Source organism: Cetorhinus maximus, chromosome 16 (genome assembly GCF_964194155.1).
Source record: "Cetorhinus maximus chromosome 16, sCetMax3.hap1.1, whole genome shotgun sequence".
Taxonomy (NCBI): domain Eukaryota; kingdom Metazoa; phylum Chordata; class Chondrichthyes; order Lamniformes; family Cetorhinidae; genus Cetorhinus; species Cetorhinus maximus.
The window spans coordinates 105,365,675-105,383,684 of NC_135894.1; the positions used below are offsets into that span (position 1 = coordinate 105,365,675).

The 18,010-nt window shown below is 51.5% G+C and overlaps 1 protein-coding gene across 1 annotated transcript in view; it reads left to right on the forward strand.

Moving 5' to 3' along the window:
- The window catches only part of pde9aa (phosphodiesterase 9aa), a 103,207-nt gene that overhangs the window by 65,620 nt on the left and 19,577 nt on the right, over positions 1–18,010 (forward strand). The window contains 2 exon segments of the mRNA XM_078560486.1: positions 1,706–1,724; positions 8,629–8,670. Coding sequence (XP_078416612.1) covers positions 1,706–1,724; positions 8,629–8,670 — 61 coding nt within the window.

The following is an 18,010-nucleotide window of genomic DNA, read 5'->3' on the forward strand; positions in this document are numbered from 1 at the left end:
GCTACCATGTTGTGATTGCTACCCCCTAGAGGATCCTAAACTACAAGATCTCTTATTAATCCCACCTCATTACACATTACTAGATCTAAAATAGCCTATTGCTGGGTAGGTTCTGCAACATATTGCTCCATGAAACAATCCCTGATGCTCTCTACAAATTCATCTTCCATGTTACCCCTGCCAATCTGATTTGTCCAGTCAATACGCAGATTAAAATCATCCATGACAATTGTAGTGCCCTTTTTACACGCCTCCATTATTACCCGATTTATACTTTGCCCTACAGTGAGACAACTCTTTTGGGTCTCAGCATGATTCAAATGAAGCCCATCCCAACAGAGGAGCTCTCTCCTTCCCCAGTACTGGAACCAGTGTCCCATGAATCGGAACCCATTTCTCCCACACCAATCTTTGAGCCACACATTTACACCTCTAATCTTATTTACCCTACACCAATTTGCATGTGGCTCAGGTAGTAATCCGGAGATTATCACCTTTGTGATTCTGCTTTTTAATTCAGGCCTAAACTGCTCATAGTCCCTCAGCAGAACCTCTTTCCTAGTCCTACCTATGCCATTGGTACCTACATGGACCACAACAACTGGATCCTTCCCCTCCCACTCCAAGTTCCTCTCCAGCCCAGAAGAGATGTCCTTAACCTTGGCACCAGGAAAGCAACACAGCTTTCGGGACTCTCTGGCTTTGCTGCAGAGAAGAGTATCTATTCCCCTACTTTTGGATATTAGAGGCATCAAGGGATATGGAGAGAAAGCAGGAATATGGCGTTGAGATAGAGGATCAGCCACGATCATATTGAACGGCGGAGCAGACTCGATGGGCCGAATGGCCTAATTTCTGCTCCTATGTCTTATGGTCTTATATTTCTCTTTTCTCCCCCGACTTGAATGGTGCTCTGTACCACAGTGCTTTGGTCAGTTCGCTCATCCTCCCTGCAGTCTGTGCCCTCATCCACACCAGGAGCAAGAACCTTGTACCTCTTAGACAAGAACACTGGTCGAGGCTCCTCCAGAGCTAAATTTTGGATCCCTATACCTGTCTCACTCGCAGTCACCCTCTCCTGTCCCTGACCATGGTCCAAATTCGATGTAATTAATCTAAGGGGTGTGACTGACTCCTGAAAGACAGTGTCCAGGTAACTCTCCCCCTCCCTAAACAAAAACAGAATTACCTGGAAAAACTCAGCAGGTCTGGTAGCATCGGTGGAGAAGAAATCAGTTAACGTTTCGAGCCTTCACGACCCTTCGGCAGAACTGGAGCATAGTTAGGAGAAAAGAGAAATATAAACTGGTTTAAGGTGGGGGGGGCGGGGGGGGTGGAGAGAGAAGTTGAGGGTGTGGTGGTTGTGGGGATAAGCAAGCAGTGATAGGAGCAGATAATCAAAAGATGTCACAGACAAAAGGATCAAAGAGGTGTTGAAGGTGGTGATATTTGTCTAAGAAAAGTGCTAATTAAGAATGGATGGCAGGACACTCAAGGTACAGCTCTAGTGGGGGTGGGGTGGAAAGACTAACAAGGTTTTAGTTTTAGATTTAAAAATAATAGAAATAGGTGGGGAAAGAAGAATCTATATAAATTATTGGAAAAAAAAAAGGGGGAGGGGGGAGAAACGGGGTGGGGATGGGGGGAGGGGGAGTTTAAGATCTAAAGTTGTTGAATTCAATATTCAGTCCGGAAGGCTGTAAAGTGCCTAGTTGGAAGATGAGGTGCTGTTCCTCCAGTTTGCGTTGGGCTTCACTGGAACAATGCAGCAGGCCAAGGACAGACATGTGGGCAAGAGAACAGGGTGGAGTGTTAAAATGGCAAGCGACAGGGAGGTTTGGGTCTTTCTTGCGGACAGACCGCAGGTGTTCTGCAAAACGGTCGCATTTGGTCTCTCCAATGTAGAGGAGACCGCATTGGGAGCAACGAATGCAGTAGACTAAGTTAGGGGAAATGCAAGTGAAATGCTGCTTCACTTGAAAGGAGTGTTTGGGCCCTTGGGCGGTCCCTGATCTTTTGCAGTGTCCGCAGCTCGGACTCAGCTCATCAACTCTGAGCCGAAGTTCCTCGAGCACCAACACTTGCTGCTGATGTGGTCACCGTGGATCGCGCCAGCGTCCACCAGCTCCCACATATCACAGCTGCAACACATCGCCTGCCCAGCCATCTCTGCTCTATTTAATTAATTAATTCGGATCTAAAAAATATTTTAAAAATTAATTTCTTAACTGTACTCTTCAATTGTAATAACGTCTCCTGGTTTACACCACTTGGCCAATCAAAAGAGACATGGAAGAGATACCCGCCAATCATCTACCTGTTTTCCTTTGACGTCACACTTCGGCTCTGACAGGTAGAAGCAGGTTGAAGGGGCTCTCTGCCATCGGTTTTTATCTCCCGCCATGACTGCCCTCCTCACGCAGGTCCGCTCTCCCTGGGCTGGAAGCATTGAGTGTGGCTGTGGTGCCTGGCATGATGAAGTGGCGAGGTGATGGCGTGGCAGTGAATCGGAGCCCACCCACCATGGAAACGGCGTGTATCCCGGGATAAGTAATGTGGTGGGTTTGGGACGATACAACGTGCAAACCCGCCATCGCGGCCGGTGGGTAAAACATTGTTTTACCCGCCTGTTACCGCACTTAGTGCAAATCTGGGACAATTCCATCCATGGTCTCAGACCCACTCCTCTCTCCCTCAAACTGAATGTAAAATTTAATCATGTTATGGTTACTGCTACCTAGAGGCGCCTGCACTATGAGATCATTAATTAATCCCATCTCGTTACACAATACCAGGTCTAGTATAGCCTGCTCTCTGGTTGGCTCCAGAACATGCTGTTCTAAGAAACTATCCCAGAAACATTCAATGAACTTCTCATCTAGGCTACCTTTGTCCATCTGACTTTTCCAATCTATATGTAAATTAAAACCTGCCATGATTATCACTGTGCCTTTCTGACAAGCTCCCTTTATTTCTTCCTTTATGCTCCACCCTACCATGTGGTTACTGTTAGGGGGCCTGTACACAACTCCCACAAGTGACTTCTCGTCTTTACCATTTCTCATCTCTACATAAACCGTTTTCACATCCCAGTTTCCTGAACTTAGGTCACTTCTCTCTATTGTGCTAATACCATCATTAACTGACAGAGCCACCTCTCCACCTTTTCCTCGCTTCCTGTCCTTCCTAAATATCCTGTACCCTTCAATATTCAGGTCCCAATCCACGTCCTCCTGCAGCCATGTCTCCGTAATGGTTATCAAATCGTAATTATTTATTTCTATGTGTACTCTCAGTTCATCTGTTTTGTTTCAAATGCTACGTGCATTCAGATACAGAGCTTTTAATTACATCCTTTTATTCTTTTTATAACTTCTAGTTTCACCTGTTGATTTACTGTTACATTTGTACTCTCTATCCCTTCCTGTCACCGTCTGTTTTTCATTTCCTGTAATAACACCTTTTTCTTTTGGCTTGTCTCTACTCTTTGATTTATCACATCTTCCCAAATTTGATCCCTTGCCCCCACTATTTAGTTTAAAACCCTCTCTACTTCCCTAGTTATGCAGCTCACAAGAACACCGGTTCCAGCACAGTTCAAACGTAGACCGTCCCAATGGTACAGATCCCACTTTCCCCAGTACTGGTGCCAGTGCCCCACGAACTGGAACCCACTTCTCCCACACCAGTCTGAGTCTTTATGACTCAGGTAATAATCCAGAGATTATGGCCTTTGAGGTTCTGCTTTTTAATTTGGTGCGGGTCTTCATACTGACTATGTAGAGCCTCATTCTTTCTCCTGCCTATGTCATTGGTACCTACATGGACCACAACAACTGGATCCTCCCCCCTCCCACTGCAAGTCCCTCACCAGCCCTGAGCAGATGTCCTGCACCCTGGCACTGGGCAGGCAACATAGCCATCTGGCTTCATGCTCTTTGCTTAGAGAATGGTGTCAATCCCACTGACTATACTATCCCCTACTACCACTACACTCCTTGTGACTCCCCCCATTTGAGTAGCTTCCTGTACCACGGTGCCATGGTCAGTGAGCTCATCCACCCTGCAGCCCCCACTCTCATCCAGACAAACTGAGACACCCTCAAACCTGTTGGGCAATTGCAGGACCGAGGCTGCCTCACTCCTGCCCCTGGGTCCCCTTACTTGCCTCACTTGCAGTCACACCTTTCTGTCCCAGGCCACTGACCAAATCAGAAGACCCTATCCTAAGGGTGTGAACTCCGCCCCTCCTGGAACAAAGTGCCCAGGTAACTTTCCCCCTCCCTGATGTGCCACAGTGTCTGCAGCTCGGCCTCCAGCTCAATAACTCGGAGCCGAAGTTCCTGCAGCCACAAACGCTTACTGCAGATGTGTTTGCCCTGGATCACACAGGTATCCAGAAGCTCCCACATCTGCAATTGCAGCACATCACCTGCCCTGCCATCTCCAATATGTGTTAATTAATTAATAATTGCTAATGAATTAATTATAATTAATAAAGCCTACACCTCCCAATAGGTTTTGGCACTGCCAGTAAACTTTACATTACTGATAAAACAATACAATACTTACATTACTGATAAAACTAATAATACCAGTTACTGGTTTACCTGCTCCTTCTGCTGCACCAAATTGGAAATGAAATACTGGGGGATGAAAAAGAGAAGGAAAAATCACCTCCAGCCACCCCTCACCGCACTCCCCACTCAGCACACTCTACCTCCTGCAGTAACCTTACCTAAAGCTCCTCTTTCCCCCAATGCATCGAATTCCCACTTTGAACCAAATTCCCAAATATACTCACTCGGTTTCTGTCTCACTCAGACCGAAATCTCCCCTCTCACTGCACCGCACTGATGCCAGTTACTGCTCAAGCCCTGAAACCTCAAGCTTGAGATGCTCCAGCTGATGACAACTCCTGAAAACGTGGTTATCCAGGACGTGGAAAACTCCCTGGAGATTCTACATGAAGCAGGATGCACAGTCCATGGGACCGAGATGCCCTTTTATACCCCCACTTAATAAAATATTAACTACATTTTGAAAAATAAAAACTGAAATGAAGACTTGCCAGCTACTCACCAATCAGCTCCTGTCTTTGTGCTGAACATCTGGGATTTTAATTTACTGAAACATCAGGAACTCATTAACGTTACTGTCCCTTAACTTTACCCTCCTGGATCTGATTAAATTATGATCAATTATAAAGCAATGTTATAAAATTTAAAGTTCATATATTCATCAAATTGGTTACTTTTAGTTTTTATATCAGTTAATTAATCGAGTTTAATTCACATCATTGATTAAATTAAATGTAATTATTTTCCTGGAGACTCACTTTGCTGCTGCCTCAAGCGGTGACCTGACTTCCCTCCCATTCACTTCCCAGAAACAGAGACAATGACAACAGCTCAGACACCCCTTCCCCCTCCCCCCCTCCCCTCCTCCCTCCAGGCTGGGGCTTCCCCTCCCCCCTCACTGGACTGGAACCCCACCTTACCCCATACCCCTGGGCTCCGGCTGGGACTGGGGCTGGGGCTGGGGCTTCTAATGGAACAGTCCCTTCCTACTCTGCCTACAAGTTGCCCTCACTGGGGGTCCATCTCTTAGCATGGGCCATTGAGACACTCAGGTAGAGGGGAGGAGGGAAGCAGGGCTGGGTCTGGGGCCTGGTGCTGGAGGTTAGGTCTGGGATGGGTCTGGGGTGGGTCTGGGGGCTGGGTCTGGGGGCTGGTTCTCGGGTCTGGGGACTGGGTCTGTTTCTGGGTCTGTGTCTGAGTCTGGGGTCTGGGGCTGGGGTTTGTTTCTGGGTCTTGGGTCTGGGGTCTTGGATCTGGGGTCTGGTGTCTGGGGTCTGAAGTCTGGGGTCTAGGTCTGCAGTCTCGGTCTGGGTCTGGATCTGGTTTTGGGGTCTGGGGTTTGCGGCTGGGTCTGGGGCCTGGTGTCTATGTCTGTGGTCTGTGGTCTGTGGTCTGGGTCTGGGGTCTTGGGTCTGGGGTCTGTGGTCTGGGTCTAGGGCCTGGGGTCTGGGGTCTGGATCTAGGTTCTGGGGCCATGGACCTGAGACTGAGGTCTGGGCCTGGGGTTTAGGATATGGTTCTGGTTCTGGTCCTGGTTCTGGGTCTGGGGTCTGGGTCTAGGGTCTGGTTCTGGGTCTGGGGTCTGGAGTCTGGAATCTGTTTCTGGGGTCTGGGGTCTGGGTCTGGGTCTGGGTCTGAGTCTGGGGTCTGAGTCTGGTTCTGGGTCTGGGGTCTGAGTCTGCGTCTGGGTTCTGGGTTCTGGGTCTGGGGTCTAGAGTCTGGGTCTGGGTCTGGGGTCTAGGTCTGAGGTCTGGGGTCTGGAATCTGAGTCTGGGGTCTGAGATCTGTTACTGGAGCCTGGGTTCTGGGTCTGGGTCTGGGATCTGGTTCTGGGTCTGGGGTCTGAGTCTGGGGTCTGGGTCTGGATTCTGGGTCTGGGGTCTGGGTCTGGTTCTGGGTCTGGGGTCAGAGTCTGCGTCTGGGTTCTGGGTCTGGGTCTGGGTCTGGGGTCTGGGTTCTGGGTCTGGAGTCTGGGCCTGTGTCTGGGTCTAGGGTCTGAGTTCTGGGTGTGGGGTCCGGAGTCTGGAATCTGAGCCTGGGGTCTGGGTCTGGTGTCTGGGTCTGGGTATGGGGTCTGGGTCTGGGTCTGGGGTCTGGGTCTGGGTCTGGGTCTGGGGTCTGGGTCTGGGGCCTGGGTCTGGGTCTGGGTCTGGGGTCTGAGTCTGCGTCTGGGTTCTGGGTTTGGGTCTGGGTCTGGGTCTGGGTCTGGAGTCTGGGTCTGGGTCTGGGGTCTGGGGTCTGAGTCTGGGGTCTGAGTCTGGAGTCTGGGTTCTGGGTCTGGGTCTGGGGTCTGAGTCTGCATCTAGGTTCTGGGTCTGGGTCTGTGGTCTGGGGTCTGGGGTCTGGGTCTGGGGTCTGGTTCTGGGGTCTGGGGTCTGGGGTCTGGGTCTGGGGTCTGAGTCTGGAGTCTGGGTTCTGGGTCTGGGTCTGGGGTCTGAGTCTGCGTCTAGGTTCTGGGTCTGTGGTCTGGGGTCTGAGTCTGGAGTCTGGGTTCTGGGTCTGTGGTCTGGGGTCTGGGGTCTGGGTCTGGGGTCTGGTTCTGGGGTCTGGGGTCTGGGGTCTGGGTCTGGGGTCTGGGGTCTGGGTCTGGGTTCTGGGTCTGGGTCTGGGGTCTGAGTCTGCGTCTAGGTTCTGGGTCTGTGGTCTGGGGTCTGAGTCTGGAGTCTGGGTTCTGGGGTCTGGGGTCTGGGTCTGGGGTCTGGGGTCTGGGGTCCGGGTCTGGGTCTGGGTCTGGGTCTGGGGTCTGGGGCCTGGGTCTGGGGTCTGGGTCTGGGGTCTGGGTCTGGGTCTGGGGTCTGGGGTCTGGGTCTGGGTCTGGTTCTGGGTCTGGGGTCTGGGGTCTGGGGTCTGGGGTCTGGGGCCTGGGTCTGGGTCTGGGGTCTGGGGTCTGGGGTCTGGGTCTGGGTCTGGTTCTGGGTCTGGGGTCTGGGGTCTGGGGTCTGGGTCTGGATCTGGGTCTGGGGTCTGGGGTCTGGGTCTGGGGTCTGGGGTCTGGGTCTGGGTTCTGGGTCTGGGTCTGGGGTCTGAGTCTGCGTCTAGGTTCTGGGTCTGTGGTCTGGGGTCTGAGTCTGGAGTCTGGGTTCTGGGGTCTGGGGTCTGGGTCTGGGGTCTGGGGTCTGGGGTCCGGGTCTGGGTCTGGGTCTGGGTCTGGGGTCTGGGGCCTGGGTCTGGGGTCTGGGTCTGGGGTCTGGGTCTGGGTCTGGGGTCTGGGGTCTGGGTCTGGGTCTGGTCCTGGGTCTGGGGTCTGGGGTCTGGGGCCTGGGTCTGGGTCTGGGGTCTGGGGTCTGGGGTCTGGGTCTGGGTCTGGTTCTGGGTCTGGGGTCTGGGGTCTGGGGTCTGGGTCTGGATCTGGGTCTGGGGTCTGGGGTCTGGGTCTGGGTCTGGGGTCTGAGGTCTAGGTCTGGATCTGGGTCTGGGGTCTGGGGTCTGGGTCTGGATCTGGGTCTGGGGTCTGGGGCCTGGGTCTGGGTCTGGGGTCTGGGGTCTGGGGTCTGGGGTCTGGGTCTGGGTCTGGTTCTGGGTCTGGGGTCTGGGGCCTGGGTCTGGGTCTGGGTCTGGGTCTGGGTCTGGTTCTGGGTCTGGTTCTGGGTCTGGGTCTGGGATCTGGTTCTGGGTCTGGGGTCTGGGTCTGGGGTCTGGGTCTGGGGCCTGGGTCTGGGTCTGGGGCCTGGGTCTGGGTCTGGGTCTGGGTCGGGCGTCTGGGGTCTGGGTCTGGGTCTGGGGTCTGGGGTCTGGGTCTGGGATCTGGGTCTGGGGTCTGGGGTCTGGGTCTGGGTCTGGGGTCTGGGGTCTGGGTCTGGGTCTGGGTCTGGGATCTGGGTCTGGGGTCTGGGGTCTGGGGTCTGGGTCTGGGTCTGGGTCTGGGTCTGGGTCTGGGTCTGTGTCTGGGGTCTGGGTCTGGGTCTGGGTCTGGGTCTGGGTCTGCGTCTGCGTCTGGGGTCTGGGTCTGCGTCTGGGTCTGCGTCTGGGTCTGGGTCTGCGTCTGGGTCTGTGTTGTTGACATTTGCTTCTAACTCTGGTTTGTTGTGATTGCAGTTTCCTGCTGGAGAAGAAGTTAATTCCGCGACGTGATGTCCCATCACACCCCAAGGTAATGTCATTACTCACTAGACAGATCGACCAGGAATGGATCCCAGCCCAGCCTGGCTCACAGTAACCAGGTAACCAGATAACCAGCACAGTCTGGCTCACGGTAACCAGGTAACCAGATAACCAGCACAGTCTGGCTCACGGTAACCAGGTAACCAGATAACCAGCACAGTCTGGCCCACGGTAACCAGGTAACCAGATAACCAACACAGTCTGGCTCACGGTAACCAGGTAACCAGATAACCAGCACAGTCTGGCCCACGGTAACCAGGTAACCAGATAACCAACACAGCCTGGCTCATGGTAACCAGATAACCAAATAACCAGTACAGTCTGGCTCACGGTAACCAGATAACCAGATAACCAGCAGAGTCTGGCCCACGGTAACCAGATAACCAACACAGCCTGGCTCATGGTAACCAAATAACCAGTACAGTCTGGCTCACAGTAACCAGATAACCAGCACAGTCTGGCCCATGGTAACCAGGTAACCAGATAACCAGCACAGTCTGGCCCACGGTAACCAGGTAACCAACACAGTCTGGCTCACGGTAACCAGATAACCAGATAACCAGCACAGTCTGGCTCACGGTAACCAGGTAACCAGATAACCAGCACAGTCTGGCCCACGGTAACCAGGTAACCAGATAACCAACACAGTCTGGCTCACGGTAACCAGGTAACCAGATAACCAGCACAGTCTGGTCCACGGTAACCAGGTAACCAGATAACCAACACAGCCTGGCTCATGGTAACCAGAAAACCAGTACAGTCTGGCTCACAGTAACCAGATAACCAGCACAGTCTGGCCCATGGTAACCAGGTAACCAGATAACCAGCACAGTCTGGCCCACGGTAACCAGGTAACCAACACAGTCTGGCTCACGGTAACCAGGTTACCAGCACAGCCTGGGTCATTTTAATCAGGTAACCAGCTCCGTCTGCTCACGGTAACCAGGTAACCAGCAGATGCTAAGAACTATATTTCTTTTGCCTCACACTTAAACTGATCCCCGTAACTTCAACTAATCCCACTGCTGCCCCATCAACCTGGAGGGGGAGGAGAGAGAGACAGAGACAGAGACAGACAGACAGAGAGAGAGAGGTGGGTAAGGAGAGAGACAGAGACAGAGACAGAGAGACAGAGACAGAGAGAGAGAGAGAGAGTCAGAGAGAGAGAGACACAGAGAGAAAGAAAGAGAGCAGGGTGGGGAGAGAGAGAGAGAGACAGAGAGACAGGGAGAGAGAGAGAGAGAGACAGAAAGAGGGGTAAGGAGAGAAACAGAGACAGAGAGACAGAGACAGAGAGAGAGAGAGACAGAGAGAGTCAGAGAGAGAGAGACACAGAGAGAGAGAGAGAGAGAGAGAGGGGTGGGGAGAGAGAGAGAGAGAGACAGAGAGACAGGGAGAGAGAGACACAGAGAGAGAGAGAGACAGACAGAGAGACAGGGAGAGAGAGACACAGAGAGATAGACAGAGAGAGAGGGACAGAGAGAGAGGGACAGAGAGCGAGACAGAAAGAGAGAAAAGGAGAAAGATAGAGACAGAGAGACGGAGAGAGAGAGAGAGAGAGAGAGAGAAAGAGGCAATTGATGGGAGGGGAGAGGCTCCATCTAGCCTAATAGTAAAATTATTTTCTTTTATGGAATGGGGGGGTTGCTGGATGCTGTGTGGATTGGACAGGAACCTACAGGTGCTGTTCCCATGCTGACCAATGGTGTCTGTGCTGTTTGCCCTCAGGCCCCCTGTGTCTGTAAACACAGGCGTGAAAGCCCCTGTCAGTATTTGTACCACTGGCCAATCTCCGGAGGACCAGAGTCCAACAGTCTGACAGTATCACCTCCCAATGTAATGTGACAATGAAGGGTGAGGAGATGGAACATTATCCCACCCTCCAATAGGGATAGCTCAGAGGGCAGGAAGGGGTCAGGTCACTGCAAGGAATGTGCTCCAAAGCAAGACTCTCCCAGCCAGATCCCAGCCAGATCCCAGCCAGATCCCAGCCAGGTCCCAGCCAGATCCCAGCCAGGTCCCAGCCAGATCCCAGCCAGATCCCAGCCAGATCCCAGCCAGGTCCCAGCCAGATCCCAGCCAGGTCCCAGCCAGATCCCAGCCAGATCCCAGCAAAGGTCCCAGCCAGATCCCAGCAAGGTCCCAGCCAGATCCCAGCCAGGTCCCAGCCAGATCCCAGCAAGGTCCCAGCCAGATCCCAGCCAGGTCCCAACCAGGTCCCAGCAAGGTCCCAGCCAGATCCCATCCAGGTCCCAGCCAGATCCCAGCCAGGTCCCAGCCAGATCCCAGCCACGTCCCAGCCAGATCCCAGCCAGGTCCCAGCCAGATCCCAGCCAGGTCCCAGCCAGATCCCAGCCAGGTCCCAGCCAGATCCCAGCCAGGTCCCAGCCAGATCCCAGCCAGGTCCCAGCCAGATCCCAGCCAGGTCCCAGCCAGATCCCAGCAAGATCCCAGCCAGATCCCAGCCAGATCCCAGCAAGATCCCAGCCAGATCCTACAAAACACAGCAAACACTACAACAAAATCTCAGCCACAAAACAGATGATGGCCGAATCTGTCAATTCAGTTAAAAAGCATGAGATAGTTTCTGGAAAGTGGGATTAGACTGGGTGGGATATTAAAGGGTGTGGGGAGTGAGGGGGAGAGTGGGATTAGACTGGGTGGGATATTAAAGGGTGTGGGGAGTGAGGGGGAGAGTGGGATTAGACTGGGTGGGATATTAAAGGGTGTGGGGAGTGAGGAGGAGAGTGGGATTAGACTGGGTGGGATATTAAAGGGTGTGGGGAGTGAGGGGAGAGTGGGATTAGACTGGGTGGGATATTAAAGGGTGCGGGGAGTGAGGGGAGAGTGGGATTAGACTGGGTGGGATATTAAAGGGTGCGGGGAGTGAGGGGAAGAGTGGGATTAGACTGGGTGGGTTATTAAAGGGTGCGGGGAGTGAGAGAGAGAGTGGGATTAGACTGGGTGGGATGTTAAAGGGTGCGGGGAGTGAGGGGGAGAGTGGGATTAGACTGGGTGGGATATTAAAGGGTGTGGGGAGTGAGGGGGAGAGTGGGATTAGACTGGGTGGGATATTAAAGGGTGCGGGGAGTGAGGGGGAGAGTGGGATTAGACTGGGTGGGATATTAAAGGGTGTGGGGAGTGAGGGGGAGAGTGGGATTAGACTGGGTGGGATATTAAAGGGTGCGGGGAGTGAGGGGGAGAGTGGGATTAGACTGGGTGGGATATTAAAGGGTGTGGGGAGTGAGGGGGAGAGTGGGATTAGAATAGGTGGGATATTAAAGGGTGCGGGGAGTGAGGGAGAGAGAGGGATTAGACTGGGTGGGATATTAAACGGTTCGGGGAGTGAGAGGGAGAGTGGGATTAGACTGGGTGGGAGATTAAAGGGTGCGGGGAGTGATGGGGAGATTGGGATTAGACTGGGTGGGATATTAAAGGGTGCGGGGAGTGAGGGGGAGAGTGGGATTAGACTAGGTGGGATATTAAAGGGTGCGGGGAGTGAGGGAGAGAGAGGGATTAGACTGGGTGGGATATTAAAGGGTGCGGGGAGTGAGGGGGAGAGTGGGATTTGACTGGGTGGGATATTAAAGGGTGCGGGGAGAGAGTGGGAAAGTGGGATTACACTGGGTGGGATATTAAAGGGTGTGGGCAGTGAGGGGGAGAGTGGGATTAGACTGGGTGGGATATTAAAGGGTGCGGAGAGTGAGGGGGAGAGTGGGATTAGACTGGGTGGGATATTAAAGGATGCGGGGAGTGAGGGGGAGAGTGGGATTAGACTGGGTGGGATATTAAAGGGTGTGGAGAGTGAGGGGGAGAGCGGGATTAGACTGGGTGGGATATTAAAGGGTGCGGGGAGTGAGGGGGCGAGTGGGATTAGACTGGGTGGGATATTAAAGTGTGCGGGGAGTGAGGGGAGAGTGGGATTAGACTGGGTAGGATATTAAAGGGTGCGGGGAGTGAGGGGGAGAGTGGGATTAGACTGGGTGGGATTTTAAAGGGTGCGGGGCGAGTGGGATTAGACTGGGTGGGATATTAAAGGGTGCGGGGAGTGAGGGGGAGAGTGGGATTAGACTGGGTGGGATATTAAAGGGTGCGGGGAGTGAGGGCGAGAGTGGGATTAGACTGGGTCGGATATTAAAGGGTGCGGGTAGTGAGGGGGAGAGTGGGATTAGACTAGGTGGGATATTAAAGGGTGCGGGGAGTGAGGGGGAGAGTGGGATTAGACAGGGTGGGATATTAAAGGGTGTGGGGAGTGGCCTGTTTCTGCACTGGGCATTTTTAGAACAGGTTGTGATCAAGATGTTGTTTTGGGGAAAGGTAGGTCACTGTGTGGGTGTGAGAGCGTGCGTATGAGAGAGTGTATGAGAGTGTGAGTGTCTGTGGGAGAATTTGTGTGTGAGAAAGTGTGTGTGTGTGAGAGAGAGAGAGTGTGTGTGACTGTGTCTGTGAGAGTGTGGGTGTGAGATAGAGTGTGATTGAGAGTGTGTGTGACTGTGTGAGGGAGTGTGCGAGAATGTGGGTGTGTGAGTTTTTTTTATTCATTTACAGGATGTGGGCTTCGCTGGCTGGGCCAGCATTTATTGTCCATCCCTAGTTACCCTTGAGAAGGTGGTGGTGAGCTGCCTTCTTGAACCGCTGCAGTCCATGTGGTGTAGGTACACCCACAGTGCTGTTAGGGAGGGAGTTCCAGGATTTTGACCCAGCGACAGTGAAGGAACGGCGATATATTTCCAAGTCAGGATGGTGTGTGGCTTGGAGGGGAACATCCAGGTGGTGGTGTTCCCATCTATCTGCTGCCCTTGTCCTTCTAGATGGTAGTGGCCGTGGGTTTGGAAGGTGCTGCCTAAGGAGCCTTGGTGAATTCCTGCAGTGCATCTTGTAGATGGTACACACTGCTGCTATTGTGCGTCGGTGGTGGAAGGAGTGAATGTTTGTGGATGGGGTGCCAATCAAGCGGGCTGCTTTGTCCTGGATGGTGTCCAGCTTCTTGAGTGTTGTGGGAGCTGCACTCATCCAGGCAAGTGGGGAGTATTCCATCCCACTCCTGACTTGTGCCTTGTAGATGGCGGACAGGCTTTGGGGAGCCAGGAGGTGAGTTACTCACCGCAGGATTCCCAGCCTCTGACCTGCTCTTGTAGCCACAGTATTTATATGGCTAGTCCAGTTCAGTTTCTGGTCAATGGTAACCCCCAGGATGTTGATAGTGGGGGATTCAGTGATGGTAGTGCCATTGAACATCAAGGGCCAATGGTTGGATTCTCTCTTGTTGGAGATGGTCATTGCCTGACACTTGTGTGGTGTGAATGTTACTTGCCACTTGTCAGCCTAAGCCTGGATATTGTCCAGATTTTGCTGCATTTGAACATGGACTGCTTCAGTATCTGAGGAGTCGTGAATGGTGCTGAACATTGTGCAATCATCAGCGAACATCCCCACTTCTGACCTTATGGTGGAAGGAAGGTCATTGATGAAGCAGCTGAAAATGGTTGGGCCGAGGACACTACCCTGAGGAACTCCTGCAGTGATATCCTGGAGCTGAGATGATTGACCTCCAACAACCACAACCATCTCCCTTTGTGCTCGGTATGACTCCAACCAGTGGAGAGTTTTCCCCCTGATTGCCATTGACTCTAGTTTTGCTAGGGCTCCTTGATGCCACACTCGGTCAAATGTTGCCTTGATGTCAAGGGCAGTCACTCTCACCTCACCTCGGGAGTTCAGCTCTTTTGTCCATGCTTGACCCAAGGCTGTAATGAGGTCAGGAGCTGAGTGACCCTGGCAGAAGCGAAACTGGGTATCAGTGAGCAGGTTATTGCTAAGCAAGTGCCACTTAATAGCACTGTTGAGGACCCCTTTCATTACTTACTGAGTGCATGCGAGAGTGCGAGTGTGAGAGTGTGTGTGTGAGCGTGTGTGTGTCTGTGTGTGTGAGCGTGTGTATGAGAGTGTGTGAGTATGTGTATGAGAGTGTGTGAGTGTGTGTATGAGAGTGTGTGAGTGTGTGTATGAGAGTGTGTGAGCGTGTGTATGAGAGTGTGTGAGCGTGTGTATGACAGTGTGTGAGTGTGTGTATGAGAGTGTGTGAGCGTGTTTATGAGAGTGTGTGAGCGTGTGTATGAGAGTGTGTGAGTGTGTGTATGAGAGTGTGTGAGTGTGTGTATGAGAGTGTGTGAATATGTGTATGAGAGTGTGTGAGTGTGTGTATGAGAGTGTGTGAGCGTGTGTATGAGAGTGTGTGAGCGTGTGTATGAGAGTGTGTGAGTGTGTGTATGAGAGTGTGTGAGCGTGTGTATGAGAGTGTGTGAGCGTGTGTATGAGAGTGTGTGAGCGTGTGTATGAGAGTGTGTGAATGTGTGTATGAGAGTGTGTGAGCGTGTGTATGAGAGTGTGTGAGCGTGTGTATGAGAGTGTGTGAGCGTGTGTATGAGAGTGTGTGAGCGTGTGTATGAGAGTGTGTGAGCGTGTGTATGAGAGTGTGTGAGTGTGTGTATGAGAGTGTGTGAGTGTGTGTATGAGAGTGTGAGAGTGTGTGTATGAGAGTGTGAGCGTGTGTATGAGAGTGTGTGAGCGTGTGTATGAGAGTGTGTGAGCGTGTGTATGAGAGTGTGTGAGTGTGTGTATGAGAGTGTGTGAATATGTGTATGAGAGTGTGTGAGTGTGTGTATGAGAGTGTGTGAGTATGTGTATGAGAGTGTGTGAGCGTGTGTATGAGAATGTGTGAATATGTGTATGAGAGTGTGTGAGTGTGTGTATGAGAGTGTGTGAGTGTGTGTATGAGAGTGTGTGAGTGTGTGTATGAGAGTGTGTGAGTATGTGTATGAGAGTGTGTGAGCGTGTGTATGAGAGTGTGTGAGTGTGTGTATGAGAGTGTGTGAGCGTGTGTATGAGAGTGTGTGAGTGTGTGTATGAGAGTGTGTGAGCGTGTGTATGAGAGTGTGTGAGTATGTCTATGAGAGTGTGTGAGCGTGTGTATGAGAGTGTGTGAGTGTGTGTATGTGAGTGTGTGAGCGTGTGTATGAGAGTGTGTGAGTATGTGTATGAGAGTGTGTGAGCGTGTGTATGAGAGTGTGTGAGTGTGTGTATGAGAGTGTGTGAGTGTGTGTATGAGAGTGTGTGAGTATGTGTATGAGAGTGTGTGAGTGTGTGTATGAGAGTGTGTGAGTGTGTGTATGACAGTGTGTGAGTGTGTGTATGAGAGTGTGTGAGTATGTGTATGAGAGTGTGTGTGTGTGTATGAGAGTGTGTGAGTGTGTGTATGAGAGTGTGTGTATGAGAGTGTGTGAGTGTGTGTATGAGAGTGTGTGAGTATGTGTATGAGAGTGTGTGAGCGTGTGTATGAGAGTGTGTGAGCGTGTGTATGAGAGTGTGTGAGTGTGTGTATGAGAGTGTGTGAGTGTGTGTATGAGAGTGTGTGAGTGTGTGTATGAGAGTGTGTGAGTGTGTGTATGAGAGTGTGTGAGTATGTGTATGAGAGTGTGTGAGTGTGTGTATGAGAGTGCGTGAGTGTGTGTATGAGAGTGCGTGAGTGTGTGTATGAGAGTGTGTGAGTATGTGTATGAGAGTGTGTGTGTGTGTATGAGAGTGTGTGAGTGTGTGTATGAGAGTGTGTGAGTGTGTGTATGAGAGTGTGTGAGCGTGTGTATGAGAGTGTGTGAGTGTGTGTATGAGAGTGTGTGAGTGTGTGTATGAGAGTGTGTGAGCGTGTGTATGAGAGTGTGTGAGTGTGTGTATGAGAGTGTGTGAGTGTGTGTATGAGAGTGTGTGAGTGTGTGTGTGAGAGTGTGTGAGTGTGTGTATGAGAGTGTGTGAGTGTGTGTATGAGAGTGTGTGAGTATGTGTATGAGAGTGTGTGAGTATGTGTATGAGAGTGTGTGTATGAGAGTGTGTGAGTGTGAGTATGAGTGTGTGTGAGCATGTGTATGAGAGTGTGTGAGTATGTGTATGAGCGTGTGTGAGTGTGTGTATGAGAGTGTGTGAGTGTGTGTATGAGAGTGTGTGAATATGTGTATGAGAGTGTGTGAGCGTGTGTATGAGAGTGTGTGAGCGTGTGTATGAGAGTGTGTGAGCGTGTGTATGAGAGTGTGTGAGCGTGTGTATGAGAGTGTGTGAGCGTGTGTATGAGAGTGTGTGAGTGTGTGTATGAGAGTGTGTGAGCGTGTGTATGAGAGTGTGTGAGTGTGTGTATGAGAGTGTGTGAGTGTGTGTATGAGAGTGTGTGAGTGTGTGTATGAGAGTGTGTGAGTATGTGTATGAGAGTGTGTGAGCGTGTGTATGAGAATGTGTGAATATGTGTATGAGAGTGTGTGAGTGTGTGTATGAGAGTGTGCGTATGAGAGTGTGTGAGTGTGTGTATGAGAGTGTGTGAGTATGTGTATGAGAGTGTGTGAGCGTGTGTATGAGAGTGTGTGAGTGTGTGTATGAGAGTGTGTGAGCGTGTGTATGAGAGTGTGTGAGTGTGTGTATGAGAGTGTGTGAGCGTGTGTATGAGAGTGTGTGAGTATGTCTATGAGAGTGTGTGAGCGTGTGTATGAGAGTGTGTGAGTGTGTGTATGTGAGTGTGTGAGCGTGTGTATGAGAGTGTGTGAGTATGTGTATGAGAGTGTGTGAGCGTGTGTATGAGAGTGTGTGAGTGTGTGTATGAGAGTGTGTGAGCGTGTGTATGAGAGTGTGTGAGTATGTGTATGAGAGTGTGTGAGTGTGTGTATGAGAGTGTGTGAGTGTGTGTATGAGAGTGTGTGAGTGTGTGTATGAGAGTGTGTGAGTATGTGTATGAGAGTGTGTGTGTGTGTATGAGAGTGTGTGAGTGTGTGTATGAGAGTGTGTGTATGAGAGTGTGTGAGTGTGAGTATGTGTGTGTGAGCATGTGTATGAGAGTGTGTGAGTATGTGTATGAGTGTGTGTGAGTGTGTGTATGAGAGTGTGTGAGTATGTGTATGAGAGTGTGTGAGCATGTATATGAGCGTGTGTGAGTGTGTGTATGAGAGTGTGTGAGCGTGTGTATGAGAGTGTGTGAGTGTGTGTATGAGAGTGTGTGAGTATGTGTATGAGAGTGTGTGAGCGTGTGTATGAGAGTGTGTGAGTGTGTGTATGGGAGTGTGTGAGCGTGTGTATGAGATTGTGTGAGTGTGTATATGAGAGTGTGTGAGTGTGTGTATGAGAGTGTGTGAGTGTGTGTATGAGATTGTGTGAGTGTGTGTATGAGAGTGTGTGAGTGTGTGTATGAGAGTGTGTGAGCGTGTGTATGAGAGTGTGTGAATGTGTGTATGAGAGTGTGTGAGCATGTGTATGAGAGTGTGTGAGTGTGTGTATGAGAGTGTGTGAGCGTGTGT